This window comes from Capricornis sumatraensis, chromosome 11 (assembly GCF_032405125.1).
Source record: "Capricornis sumatraensis isolate serow.1 chromosome 11, serow.2, whole genome shotgun sequence".
Classification (NCBI taxonomy): Eukaryota; Metazoa; Chordata; class Mammalia; order Artiodactyla; family Bovidae; genus Capricornis; species Capricornis sumatraensis.
This window is the reverse complement of record NC_091079.1, coordinates 55,777,951-55,792,399: the sequence shown is the minus strand read 5'-3', so window position 1 is coordinate 55,792,399 and position 14,449 is coordinate 55,777,951. Positions and strand designations below refer to the sequence as shown.

At 46.1% G+C, this 14,449-nt stretch overlaps 2 protein-coding genes across 2 annotated transcripts in view; one reads left to right on the top strand and one right to left on the bottom strand.

Annotated features, from left to right (window-relative positions):
- Positions 1 to 9,486, bottom strand: part of RDH10 (retinol dehydrogenase 10) — a 29,545-nt gene extending 20,059 nt beyond the window's left edge. The window contains exons 1-2 of the mRNA XM_068983655.1: positions 9,182 to 9,486; positions 7,314 to 7,549 (exon numbers count right to left, since the gene is read on the bottom strand). Coding sequence (XP_068839756.1) covers positions 7,314 to 7,549; positions 9,182 to 9,470 — 525 coding nt within the window. The 5' untranslated portion in view covers positions 9,471 to 9,486. The remainder of the gene's footprint in view (positions 1 to 7,313; positions 7,550 to 9,181) is intronic.
- Positions 9,487 to 11,118: 1,632 nt separating this feature from the next.
- RPL7 (ribosomal protein L7) lies at positions 11,119 to 14,195 on the top strand. Its single transcript, XM_068983548.1, has 7 exons — positions 11,119 to 11,147; positions 11,809 to 11,917; positions 12,190 to 12,356; positions 12,836 to 12,973; positions 13,074 to 13,183; positions 13,508 to 13,717; positions 13,994 to 14,195. The coding sequence occupies exons 1-6, from the start codon at positions 11,134 to 11,136 to the stop codon at positions 13,714 to 13,716; spliced, it is 747 nt and encodes a 248-aa protein (XP_068839649.1). The 5' UTR covers positions 11,119 to 11,133; the 3' UTR covers position 13,717; positions 13,994 to 14,195.
- Positions 14,196 to 14,449: the final 254 nt, after the last annotated feature.

Here is a 14,449-nt window from a genome sequence, read left to right as displayed (position 1 = left end):
AAAGTTCCTCGGACTGCAAGGAGATCAAACCAGTCAACCCTAAAGGAAATCAACCCTGAATAGTCACTGGAAGGACTGATGCTGAAGCTCCAATACTTTGGCCACCTGATATGAAGAGCTGACTCATTGGAAAAGACCCTGAACCCTGATGCTGGGAAAGACTGAAGGCAGGAGGAGAACAGGGTGCAGAGGATGAGATGGTTGGATGGCATCATTGACTCAATGGACACTGAGCAAGCTCAATGTCTGAGCTTGAGTCTGAGCAAGCTGCAGGAAATAGTGAAGGACAGGGAAGCCTGGCATGCTGCAGTCCATGGGGTCCCAAAGAGTCAAAGACTACGCAGTGACTGAACAACAAAAGGCAACTGTAGAAGAGAATACACTGAGAATGTGAGCAGTGAAGCATTTAAGCACAGGGTCTGTGGCCATCCTCTGGGCCATGGTGACCTGATCCTGCAGCCAATCAGACGGCAGAGGACTCTGCCAGGTGCTCCCCACTCAGCCTTTCTGAAAAAGCTATCCGGCAGTGTCAGCATTAGCGCAGGTTAACGAATGCTGCCACTTTGATGTGCCCTGTAGGTTAATGTCTACTTGGGCAGATACTGGATAAAGCCCTGGATGCAGAAATAATGAAGGAGAAAAGAACATCAATTTTGCTTCCAAAAATCAAGATAAACAGCACATAATCAAACAAGAGAGTGCCATTCCCTGAAAAAGGAACAGGCAACCATTCTATTCCACAAGGACTGCCCCTTTGGTATATCAAGACACTATGAAGTCAATGTGAAAAGATTTCAAATGTGTTTGTTTTTCTTTCTCAGGAGTAGTGATACATTTTGTCTGAACTATTCAACTTTTGTCCCCCAGGAAGATGGGACCCAAATGGTAGGAGAGGTGAGTGTGCCGGCCCCTTCAGGCCCAGTGAGGCGATGGGCTTGGCAGGCAGGTGGAAATCAGCTTTGGAAGGCTGGAGCTGCCACGCTAACGAGCCTGGACTTCACGCTGTGAACAATATGGTCACGCAAGGGCTTGGGGTAAGGTTCTAGTCAGCATAATCTTTAAGTAGGCATACAACCAATTCAAGTCTGCTTAGGTAACCTGAGGTTGGTGAACAAAGGCTGGAAACAGGGAGATAAGTTCACAGATTCTTTGCAGAGACCAGGCAAGAGGTGACGGAAGCACAGAGGAGGATGCGGGAATGGAAAGGAGGGGATAAAGTACACAGTAGCAACAGAAGAGTCAGGCTTTGGTGACCCATGAGTGTGTGCAGGACGGAGGATTAAAGACATTGCTGATGTTTCCAGGCCTGGCATCTGCTACACACCAGGGGATTCAAGACGGGGCTAAGAGGAATCACTTTCCGTTTTGAGATTTTCTGGTTTTAGGGAATGCACGGAAGAGCCAAGACAGTTGTATGAACTTGGGAGCTCTCAGAAATCACCGTCAAAGTTACTGAAGTAAACAGACTACCCAGGCTGAGGAGCACAGTGAGAAGCGGTCTGAGCATGCCATACTAGACAGCCCTCAGATCTTGCAGGCAAGGAGAAGAGAAAACCGGGAAGACGAGGGGAGAAGCAGGAGAAAGTGGGCTTATTATGGCAGCTAGGGCACCAGCATCTCAGAGAGATGCTTGACAGGCTCACTTTCTGTAGAAAGGTCATGCCACACACTGGATATGGCCATTTTCTCATATGACATTGGTTACTTGGCAATATTTTCTAAACAACTGAGATAACCAGAATACAACATATATCAAAGGTGCTAGGAAGATTTTTGTAGGATGGTTCCCTGCTCACACCGATTATTTATCATGTCATAGATGTTTATTTCTAGTAGCACCAGATTTGGGTCCAGCATGTAATATATCAAATACAGACACTTGAAGCTCAATGAGCACGTGATCTTATTTTATGTTAGGAAAGAAGGCTATGAAATGACCCTGATAGAATGTAAGAGTTCCAGGTACCCAAGCAGTTGCTATCTAAAGAAACATTTTACTCGGTTTTTAACTGTGACCATGAGCATTAATAACATAAAGTATGCTGACCCTATGTCAGTTTACAATTTGGTCCAAGACACAAAAAGTTTATTGCAGAAGCTCAAAACATTTGATTTTTATGCATATGAATTTACTTAATAACAAAAGCCAGCTTTAGTACAGATCTGAAAATCCATCCCGACTTTCACATTTTTAGTTGCTGTCCTAAGACAGGAAAACAATACTCTATAAAATATTTACCCTAAGAATTCTTAATATTACATTTTAGAGGAGGAAGTATCAGCTACATAGTTTTATAAGAATACTTTAGAAGTGATTAAAAAAAAAAATTCTAAATCCAAGAAGCCACGAACAAAACTAGATTTCTCTAACCAGAGGACAGAGGAATATAGTATTCGAGATTAAAAACCAATAAATCACGTAAGAACTTAAACATTAATGATTAGGGACCATTCATGAGATATTAGGTACAACCACAGCACTAATGTCTTTAAGTGCTACATTACTCAGATCTAGCTGGTGGGCTTTTACTTTTCCTGGATGGATTTTAACTAAATAGACTTTAGACACTTGGATATAGATAAATGCCCAATTCAGTAATTAGTATTTTAAAACTGTGAAACCTTTTAAGTTAAGTGGTCTATTAATTAACTACCAATTATCTTGTCTGACTATCATATCAATAGAAGTAAATTACCGACTAGCAATTTGACAGATTTAGCCCTTTACCATGCAAAATTTCTTTACAACATAAAAAGGCCTGGAGTTAAATGCTTTTGCTTCCCCCTTTTGGTTAATCGGGGATCAATTTGCTGCTCAAGTATAAAAGCCAAATGCAGCTCTTTGGTCAAAAAGGACCTACAGATAAATTCTGTCTTTTAGAAATGACAAGTTACGATTTTTTTTTTTTTCTTTTAAAGATTCCCTTTAAAAATAACAAGTGAAGCAAAGTATTAATGTTTTTTGGGGAAACATGGGTTTGTAGCTCCTATGTGGAGGCCAGTTCTCCATATTTCAGAGGATACTAGAGAAGTATTTTCAAGTTTTTGCCTCTTACCCAGATACAGAGTGAGTCTTAATAGATGGCTTCTCTGATTTATGCCAAAAGTCAAGAGAACTGTATGGCACATTCCCACGTTCATGTCCTAACTGAACGTTGCACAACAGGTCATGCTGATTAAAACCTACCCTCAAAATCTATCACTTCTTGACTGGTAACCAAGACAAGGTTCCGAGGAGAGCTGCTGGGCTAGAAGAACCCCGAGTACCATAGCTTTGTGAGCCCATGGACTGTAGCCCACCAGGCTCCTCTGTCCATGGGATTTTTCAGGCAAGAATAGTGGAGTGGATTGCTATTCCCTTCTCCAGGGGATCTTCCTGACCCAGAGATCAAATCTGGGTCTCCTGCATTGAAGGCAGATCTTTCACTGTCTAAGCCACCAGGAAAGCCCAGAGCAGACTGGAGGGCTGTGCAAAATAATGGTAAGTACTGCAAACACTTCTAATGGGTATGGAAATAGGTCCCAGGACGAGAAGCAGGAAAGGAATTGCATCACAGACTTAAAGAATGAACTTATGGTTGCCAGGGAAGGAGGGAAGGATGGGGCGAAAGGACAGTTAAGGAGTATGGGATGGACATGTACACACTGCTGTATTTAAAATGCAAAGCCAACATGGACCTACTGTATAGCACACGGAACTCTGCTTAATAAATGTGGCAGCCTGGATGGGAGGGGGGTTTGGGGGAGAATGGATACATGTACATGTATGGCTGAGTCCCTCTGCAGTATACGTGAAACGATCACAACCTTGTTAATCGGCTATACTCCAATATACAAGTTAAAAAAAAAAAATCAAAAGAGAAACGAACCATGGCCAGAATCCTTTCCTTAAGGCTCAGCTAGAAACAGGAATGACTGCCATATATTCAAACTGAGCTCATTTAAACTTATCTATCAACCACCAGCCTTGCACCAATGAGCAGAGTCAATATACTATAGCAAAAAGCAAGCTTACAGGTGGGCACGGAGAATGGAAAAGTTGTGGATGAAAACAAAAGGAGAGACACATGGTAACAAACATAAGATCCCTCACTTGGAGATCCTGTCAATCTTCCACAGCTTGAATTAGTCCAACATAATGCTTACCTTTTGAAACTTCAGAAGCCAGGCTCATGGGAGCATTCTCTGAGTAGGTGATCTTCTAAATATTTAAGCAGAAGCCTAGCCTCTACTATCAAACATTTACTAAGTGACTAGGAGTAGAGTTCTGTCCCTGGCAGAGGAAAACAAACAGAGGTCCGTAACAAGTTGCCTTCAGACAGCTTGCCATCTACTTGGGGCTCCGGGGACACTATGGATCAGGAAGCACCCCAGAGAGCACATAGCAGGCACAAAGGACCAGGATGACAACAAACACCGCGAGAGAGCAACAGAAAGAAGAGGTCAGTTATTCAACTGCAGCTTCATCAGAAAACAAAGGGTTGGACAAGATGGTCTCTAAGGATCCTTGTGGCTCCAACACATCAAAACATGAGATAAGGGCCAGAGTGAGGATGCAGGTCATAGGAAGCACCTGAGCCAGCTCTGAAAAGACATATGGAGCAGAGCAGAGGGCCTTCTAGGCTGGGGGAGTGGTACAAGGGGTGGTTTGAAATCGAGCACCCACAGTGAACGTCTACGTGGTTTCCAGTTCACTGCCTATGACTGTAGAGCTGGGTCAGGGTCAACACACTGCTGATTATGTTACGAACAGAGACATCAACTGCTATTTAAAAAGTCTGGCTCAAGGTGACCTGTTCCAATCACTGAACAAGTTTTGGCTCAGATGATCCACTCTTTAAAATGTATGGGGCAACTACTTTTCCCCACCCCGATGCAGTAAAAAGACACTGCGCTAGTTATCTTTTCCTGGAAGGAAAGCAGCACATGGCAGTGCATGTTGGAATAGTTACCATGAACATGTTCACCCAAGGGGACTACTGGAAGGAAAGCTGAATTCAGGTGGTTCTTAGACTACTCGATGCTCTCTCCCAAAGAAATCACTATAAAATTATAGTAAGTCGTCTTTTAAATGTTGGCTTGCTAGATTTCTTCCTAAATGGTTTGTGAGTCTTGGCAAGAAGTCAGAAACTCCAACTCTTAAAAATGAATTTTCTGACTCAATTTTGAAAATAAATTCTGAGGTTTAGATGCTTAAGGGAAAAACAGCTGGAGAATTCAGGAGCCTCCCATAGTTTAATATGAAGTGACGTCATTCCTGTCAAAACGTCCAAGAACTCCCTAAACTGTGCAGTTAAACAACATTGCCAAGCAAAAGAAGCACTCTGGGAAGGTGCTACGTTCCTCATTGGTAGAGAGATTTGGTGCCACAAAAATTTTTCTGTTCAAACTTTAATTTCCTCCCTAGGTTAGAAAGTCTATCAACTGATGTGCATTTTCAAAGCTGAGGCTATGGATGTTTTATGCCTAAGACACTTGACTTGGCTCTCTTTTTTATACGATGTCTGACAAAAAGAAGCTTTCCTCTTACAAGTACCTAACTTCAGATTGTACAGGGTTTTTCTAAAAATCTGGTTATGTGTGACATTGTACAATTTAACAAAATAATCAAGCAGGGCAATTGGGCAAGGTGGTTAAACTTTAGAGTACTTTGTGAAGGTAAAGGTTCACAGTTTGGAAACCAGCATCATCTCAGTCAGAGGTGACTGGGAAAAAAAAAACAATCCTGCTGTGCATGGTTCATAACTAGTCAACTGATGGTTAGAGCTCTGTTTAAGAATGACAAATGGACTGAAATCAGATGCAGTTGCTCAGGCAGCCTCATCCTCACCAGGCTTTAAATATGAAAACTACAGTCTACCTGCAATTTATGTACATCTTTTACTTCAAGTGGTGGCTCTTTGATTTACTCCAAATTATAAACACACAAGATTCCTGATGAACTGTGTTGCCAAGTGTATTCTCTTGCACTGGCTTTTACCCACCTGATCACCTGCCCCCTGTTTCTGCGGCCCCCACGGCAACAGGATTTTTATTCAGTTTCCCACTCCCACTGCGCACCACACATATCCATCTACACGTGCACACACGCACACACAAAACACACTTGAAGCCCTCCAAACTGTATTTGGTAACTTTACGTGCTTAAAACATAGGTATGAGTTAGCGTCTGTCATTTATATGTTCAGTTTTAGAGCTTTGGGAATGATTTAAAGCTCATGCTTGAATAGACAACATTAAAATGAGCTTCTGTGGGGGTCAGAGAAATGGTTTACTGTTCAAGGAGCAACGTTTGAACGAGTACTTCTAAAGCCAGATTAAGTTTTTAAGCAGTTGCTAAAAAATTAATGAGGTTTAATGTGACCTATTTAGGAGAAACAGTTCTTTGTTGTGCTCTGTTAGGAGACTAATCCGCCTATGAGACAACAAATAAACAAAAATCCTATTTCCTTATCCCTGCTTTATTGGATCCCGCCTGCCTACAAAAGTAAAGCGGGGTTAGAAGAGCATAAAGTGGGTCAGGAGCGTACAGTTAAAGAGGAGAGCGTCACACCTACCGTTAGAAAAGGTCAGCTGGCAAACCGGGATTAGTTTTGCCCCCAGAGCAGAAGGCCCGCTCTCTCATCTATTTAGATGAGGTAATAGTTCTGAGATGACTGGAGGCTGAAATGGTTCAAGTCTCTGTTTTGCCAGGTCTCAACTCTCAACCCCTCTGCCCCCTACAGAGGAACTCTGTGGTCCTTTCAGAGTGACTTCTTAGAGATTTATCTTCTAAGCTGAGAAAGTTCTGAGATATGCCCCAATATGCCACAGACCCTGGGGATAGTCAATGGATGGTAAGTGGCTGCCAGGGTGGCCTGACCACTCCCACTGGACCACAGATGCTGATCTCAGAATCTTTGGCGCTTTCTGAAATGTGGCTCAGCAGTAATTTGGAAGCCTAAACTCTGACTTTAGGAATTCATAAGAACAACTGATGTTTTACAAACTCAACAGAAAGTAAAATAAACAAACCCAGGGTTTTATACTCCCTCTTGTTATTTTTATGGCAATCTTTCAAACTAGTTCAAAATGTTCAGTCCTCTACCCTCTCCAGAAGTTCTGAATTGGGAGTGGGGGTCGGGGGGAGGAAAACAATCATTTAATAGTAACCAGCATATGCTGTAATTCACCAGGGGGGAAGAGAGAGTTGGAAGGAAGCTTTGTGGGTGAAAGAGTGCAGGTGGCTTTCAGGCTGGTACTGAAGTCTCGCTCTTTCCCAACCTTCTTGCTGAGTAGGGCCCAATAATAAAAACAAGGATGTTTATATTTACCCAGAAGTGTGCGTGGCAATTGACCATCATGGTTCTCTCAATGAGCTCATCGGGACATTCCAGGAGGTGATGCCCAGACACCACGCCGGCATTATTGACCAGGACGGAGACCTCGCCAACTTCCTTCCGGACCCTTTCCGCTGTCAGGTAGACGTTCTCCCTCTTTCCCACATCACAGGTGTAGGTAAAAACCTGCAGGTTACAGTGGGGCAGAATTTCTTCCTCACCGTTCCCCGCTGTCCTCAGAAGTCCAGATGAAGGGAAAGAAATGGAACAGAGAAGGGATGGGAGGGGGTGCAAAACGTGAGTCACGTGGCCATCAGTAGGACAAAGATCACACAAAACAAAAATACTACAGTGAGCTTCAAGTTTCTAACACCATAAGGCTTGCCAATGACTGCACTTACAGCTGCCTTCCTCCCTCTAGTCTGGGAATTACAGCAATTTACTGGATAACTTTGCTTAGGGGAAAATCATGTAATTGTGACCAGCCCAATACAAGTCAGACCTCATGGGATTGGCTTTCTGGAGCTAAAGACACCTGGAATGAACGGATCTCAGCCCAGAGAGTAACACCTCCTCCTCCCAAACACACACACACACACACACACACACACACACACACACACACACACACACACTTCTCTTTGGGAGGAACAGTGGTCAGAAGCAGCTCTTACTCTATTTAGTCTGTCTGCGAGCCCCGAGGCTCACAAACCAAAACTGTAATAATCTGAATTCAGCCAAAGTCCAGAAATGAACCGAATTTGTTATGACAAAGTGGGGATCACACTGGTTGGTCCTATCTGGAGTAGCTAAAACCCCCAAGAAGCAGACTTACATAAACTGAGTTGACAGGTAAATGTGCGATTTTCCTGTATAAGAACTCAATCTAAAAACCTGATCTCTTCTCTGGAAAACAACCACCTTTCTCTTTTAGGTTTGGGCAGGGAGCACAGAAATCTGTTTGCTACCCTCATACCAATGGAGATGTACCAGTTTTGACCTTCGGTTTTCTGACATAAAAGACAGGTGCCAATAATTTTGGTGACAAATGATCGATATCGGGGAGGGGTGGTGTCCAAGTTAATCCTCCCAATATAATTGGGTGTTTTCTCTGGAAATGAAAAAATTGTCAAAAAGCAAGAGCCATTATCAAATCCAGACCGATACTTATGGTCGGTTATGTTTTCCACTTTGGCTTTTTTTTTTAAGTCTCAGACTCAGGTTAGTTAATACCCAGAAATGCAGATTTCTTAAGGTTATCAAAAACATGGAATTAATTTTACAATAAGGCTTAAATCCTTCAAGCGTTTTCCCTTAAGAGGACGTGTGTCTTTCAATCGGGCTGAATATGTAACTCAAGCACTGACTTAACATCTCCGGTGCAACAATGTTAATTATTTTCCCGTGGCTAAACTTATAGTGAAATCATCAAAGCTGCCCTCGTCTCAGCCCCTCAGACCGCAGTAACTTACACGTATGCATCAATGAGCGAGTCTGAGAACAACTTCCCAAAGACACTAGTTTCTCCTTCCCAAACGAGACTGAGACATCTCTTTAGGATTCAAACCGGGGGTCCCAAGTTCGCTCGCCCTGCTTAGACTCTTAGCCCACAGTCTTCCCCAAAGGAACTGGACCTCCGTTAAGACCGGGCTTTGGCACACTTTCTCCCTTCTGATACAGAAGGGCCCATGCCCCTGATCAGGGGGCAAATTCCACTCGCGGAAGCCTGGGCTGCGGGGGGTAGGGTGCTCTTCCTTGAGAGGGACCGGCTGTGACCGTGGGGTTCCGGCGCCCTCGGGGGGAGGGCGCGGGGCTGGGAAGAGGCTTGACCCAACAATGCCGCGGGCGCCGGTCCGAGTTACCTTGCAGCGCCGCGGCGTCGGCCGCCTCCAGGTCGCGGTAGATGTGGCGCACCATGCCCGCCGTCTCCTCGTTGCTCTGGGTGTTGATGTCCCAGAGCACCAGCAGCGCCCGGCGCCGGGCGAACTCCAGCGCGAAGAGGCGGCCCAGGCCGCTGCCGGCGCCCGTAATGAGGCACACCTGGCCGGCCACGCTCTTCTCCTTGGGCCGCACCAACCAGCGCGCCGCGGCCAGCACGAACGCCCAGAGCACTTTGAAAGTGACCACGAAGAACTCCACCACGATGTTCATCGCGACGTCCCGGGGGAGCCCCCGCACGAGCCCAGCGCCTGCGTCCGCCCCCCTCCCCGAGCTGCCCCGGGGGCGCTGGTCAGAGCTGCTGGGACCCGAAGGCTGCGCCCCGCGCCCGCCCTCGAGGTGCCCGCCGGGCTGGAGTGCGCGGCGCCGCTCCCCGCTCGCGCGGGGCCACTCCCGCCCGGGCTCGGCGCGGTGGCCCCAGGCTGTGCCCGGCTCGGCGCCTCCTGCCGGCTGCCGCCCGCCGGTCCCGGAGCACCCGCCCCGCCGGCCGGTCCCGCTGCAGCGGCGGTGACAGCCGCGAGTTAGGCAGCGCGCGCGGCTCTCATGGCCAAGGCGCCGCCGCGGCTCCCTCTCACTCCGGGTGAGGGGCGCGTGGCGGAGACGGCACGGGTCGGCCGGCCGCCGCGGGAGTTGTCAACTTGACCCAAGTTGCGAGAGGATGGGAGAGTGGGGTGCGGGGCAGCGGGAGCGCCGGGAAGAGGGGACTCGATCGGCGCCGGCGAGCGCTCCCCCACGGCTTGCGGCTGCCTTCGCGGTCTCGTGGACCCTGGCCCTGCGCCCCCCCGCGGCTGTCACTCGGGCACCGGGTTCCGCAGCGCAGCGCCACTGGCGAGTAGCTGAGCCGCCAGCCGCCGCTGAGCGGGCTCCACGCTCCGCGATATATAACCCGCGACCGGGAAGAGCCGGCGGCGGCATCGGCCCTCCCCCAGCTCGGCCCTCCCCGCCCCCCGGGCGCACCCCGCCCCCGGCCCAGCCCCCCGCCCGCCCGCCGTCCGCCGAGCAGCGGCGGGGCAGCCCCTCTCACATGGCCGTGGCCGCAGCCTCCAGCCCTCCTTGCACCTCCCATCGCGGTTCACGCCCCCACCCCCACCCCGCCTTGGGGCGTCCCGACCTCCGCCCGCCAGGCCGGACAGTCGGCAGTGCCCGGGCTGTCCTCCTCCGGCCGTCTGGTCCTCGCTTTTCACCCGTCTAAGTCACTTTCATTAACCCAGGAGCTCTGGACGGCTCCGCCGGCGATCAGGCGCTGCGGAAGACAGCCCTGCAGTCTGAAGGAACGAAGACAAGGACCTCGGCAGCGCGGCAACGGGCGTGCCGGTCGGCTGCTGGTATTAGCGAAGGGCCGGGAAGGCGGCCAAAAGCCGACAGCAGCCTAGAATCGTAGCTGGCCCTTTGGGTAGAAGGCCAAGAGGCTCCCCATTTACCCTGCTGGCACCACCACCGCCGCGCTTCCCTTCAGACACGGACCGGCGTTGCCCTTTCGGCGGGCGGGCCGTGAATGTGATGCATGCCGGGATTTGTAGTTCGCGCCCCGCCGGCGTGTCGTTTGCATACATTACTGGGTAGAGTTCGAGCCATATCCTGTCCACGCAGCCTAAAGATTAGGACCCCGAATAGTCAAGGAATCGGCACTCTTTGCTCTCATCGTATCGATTAGAGTCTAGCCAATGTATTCATTTTCCGCATACATATTTTACCCGAAACTTGATCGTAAAGAGGCTGAGTCAGGCATTCTTGGCTCTGCGTCTGCGAGTCGAGTTCTTAGTTCCGAGTTCTTTTCTGGCTTATCTCGAGACACCTATGAGTCGTGGGGCTTCATCCTCGCCGTCTTTAAGTGGACAGCGCGCATGCGCCAACTTCCTCTTTCCCGGCTGGAACCATGGAGGTTGTAGAGTAAGTTTCTCTTCGTCGTCTCGAGTATCCTCCTCCATCCCCGAAACCAGAGCCCTCCAGTCTCTGTCTCCCTCTATCCGTCTGTAGCTTGTATCTTTGACAACATATCTGTGTGTTTGTGACGCGCTGTGACACTACTGGTGGTCTTAGGCTAAGATGGGATTCAGGAGGCCTTGGGGAGGAGGTCTTGGAGGTACCGGGAACAAGGTGTGAGAACTGAATATATGTGGGGTTGGCGGGTTATCCAGTTCCTCGTTCTAGGGGGGAGGGTCAGAACCTCCGAATTGGTTTCTTCCTTAGCTGGCTTTTGCCCTAAGCATCCCTGGTATCAGGCCTTTGCTTAAACATGTGGAACTTGAGGTTTGAATCGGGGTGGTGGTTGGTAGTCACTCTAATAGTCTAGGGGTCAGTGTCTTGGAGCGGTCTTTGACTCTGTGTTTGGCTGTCGCTTTTTTTGTTGTCTTGGGACCCCGGGACTGATTGTAGGTTCAATGTGAATCGATTGTCTTTATGACTCGCTTTAAACACAGTGGCCCTTGTTAGACATAAAGATTACAGGCATAGCATACTAGAACAGTTAAAGGTACGTTGAGAGCGTGCTCAGTACTGAATGGGGAGTGATGTAGGGCCTTTTAACTCTTTTTCTGTCTGCTGTTGTCAGAGAGAAGAAAAAGAAGGTTCCTGCTGTGCCAGAAACCCTTAAGAAAAAGCGGAAGAATTTCGCAGAGCTTAAGATCAAGCGACTGAGAAAGAAGTTTGCCCAAAAGATGGTAAGTAAACTTTTTGACTCACCAGTAAAGAAGAGGTCCTGTGATTGAAACTCGGTTGGATATTTTTAACAAGGCTTATTTCAGCTACTGTACCAGTCAGTGTGGTTAACTATTAGAATGATTTTTTCTAATGAAATTGGTGTCTTTCTCTTGGAATGTTAATATATATGGTGGTGAGAAAGTTTCAAGAGAAGAGTATTCTCTTAACTGGTATTGCTAATTGTGTTTGGGAGCCAAAAAGCAAATGAATAAGAAGAATGTTGGTTTTCCAGCTTCGAAAGGCAAGGAGGAAGCTTATCTATGAAAAAGCTAAGCATTACCACAAGGAATACAGGCAGATGTACAGAACTGAAATTCGAATGGCTAGGATGGCACGAAAAGCCGGCAACTTCTATGTACCTGCGGAACCCAAATTGGCGTTTGTCATCAGGATCAGAGGGTAAGTTCAGTTTTTATTGCATTCTATTTTTAAAGGGAAAACTGTCCACTCTGCAAAATTTCACATTTGTGGGGACCTTGGTTCTCATACACTGGAACAGAAACTTGAATGGTAAGTGGAATGGGGTGGGGGAGTATTTTAGTGATAAGCCCTGTGCCCAAAGCGTGTGTCCATTCTCTGAGCACTTGAGTTCAGTGTCCTGGAGAATGACTTAAAACAGATCTATATAAAAGGAAGTAATAAGAGCATTGGGGAAGTTTTTGAATATGAAAAATACATACCAAAAGACTGTTTCCTTGCAGGGGAGGCAAGTTGACAGGTGATGGAATACAGCTATAACTAAAGGAAAGAGTGGTCTTGTAACAGGAGATTATTCCTATTTGGGTGTGATGTGTTGCCCCAAAATGTTAGTTCCCTGTCTTTTTATTGTAAAAGGTTTGATGAAAGCTAAAGGAATTTTCTGTGTTTTCTCCTTGCAGTATCAACGGTGTGAGCCCAAAGGTTCGAAAGGTGCTGCAGCTCCTTCGCCTCCGGCAGATCTTCAACGGCACCTTTGTGAAGCTCAACAAGGCATCAATTAATATGCTGAGAATTGTGGAGCCATACATTGCATGGGGGTAGGTGTCTTTGACTTCTTTTTTGGTAAACGAATTATAGAGGTTTTGACAGTGATAGTCTTATTTGGTCATTTATGCCTGTTTTTCTTTTTGTATTTAGGTACCCAAATCTGAAGTCTGTAAATGAATTGATCTACAAGCGTGGTTATGGCAAAATCAACAAAAAGCGAATTGCCCTGACAGACAATGCATTGATTGCTCGATCTCTTGGTAGGTTCTGCCTTTTTGGGGAAAGGTAATTATTATAAAATTTATTGTATCAGACAAGCTGTTTTTTGGTGTCTTGAGAATAGCCTGGCTATTCTTACTCTTTAAGAACCTTCCCTTATTCCCAATACTGTTTATGAAAAAATGGAAGGTGTGATTTCACTGGCTTGAGCTGTATCTTTGTATGTAAAGCCTCATATTTCCTTGTTAATTTCACTCTTGATTTACCATTAACTCTGTTACAGTCTATACTCTTTAATGCCTTAAAATGTAATAGTCTCAAAATAAACAATTTTAATAACCTTAAATAATCTTAAACACATTCAGGGAAATATGGAATCATCTGCATGGAGGATCTGATTCATGAGATCTATACCGTTGGAAAACGTTTCAAAGAAGCAAACAACTTCCTGTGGCCCTTTAAATTGTCTTCTCCACGAGGTGGAATGAAGAAAAAGACCACCCATTTTGTAGAAGGTGGAGATGCTGGCAACAGGGAAGACCAGATCAACAGGCTTATTAGAAGGATGAACTAAGGTGAGCAACTACATCCAGAAAGAAGTTTACTTAATGCTAGAGTAAATTGATCTAAATGCTGATAAGGGTTTTGCTGAGTTGGCATTTAATGGGGGAAAATCAACCATGTAATATGATCACAGTTGATTTGGTTTTCCCTTTTGAGGACTATATGGAGAGAAGAAAAGGCCTGGTTTTTTTTTCCTACTTAAAAGTGGGAACAATTGGTATTGATAACTCCTGGTATATGTTAATTTTTAACTATTATGTTTAATGGGTTTTTTTCCTTCCTTTCAGGTATCTACCAGGATTATTTTTGTGTTCTGGTTAATAAACAATTGAAACAAATTGAAATGTAGTGTCTTGGTTGACTTTTATCTTTCCTTTGGAAATCTTGGTGCGACAAGACTAAGTCAAATCAACAGCCTGGCCTCTTGGATGCAAAACTTACGGTCCAGCCTTTGTCTTGTGAAAAACATTCCTTGGGTTTATTTAAGATTTTCCTGTACAAAAAAATCCTGATTTTCCATTTTTAGTTGGCCAAACTGGGTCTAATCTAAGAAAGCCTATTTCATAGGCCTTTGTGCATGATGAAAAGTTCAGTTTACAGATTAAAAATGTTGCAGAAATTCAGTTTTCTCAGGTCTTGACTTGCTTACAAAATGGTAATCTTAATGTCAATTTTCTTTTTGCATTTCATCTTATTTTTGCTTTGCATCTTCTACCCATACTTTAGTGAGTTTTTAATATTTC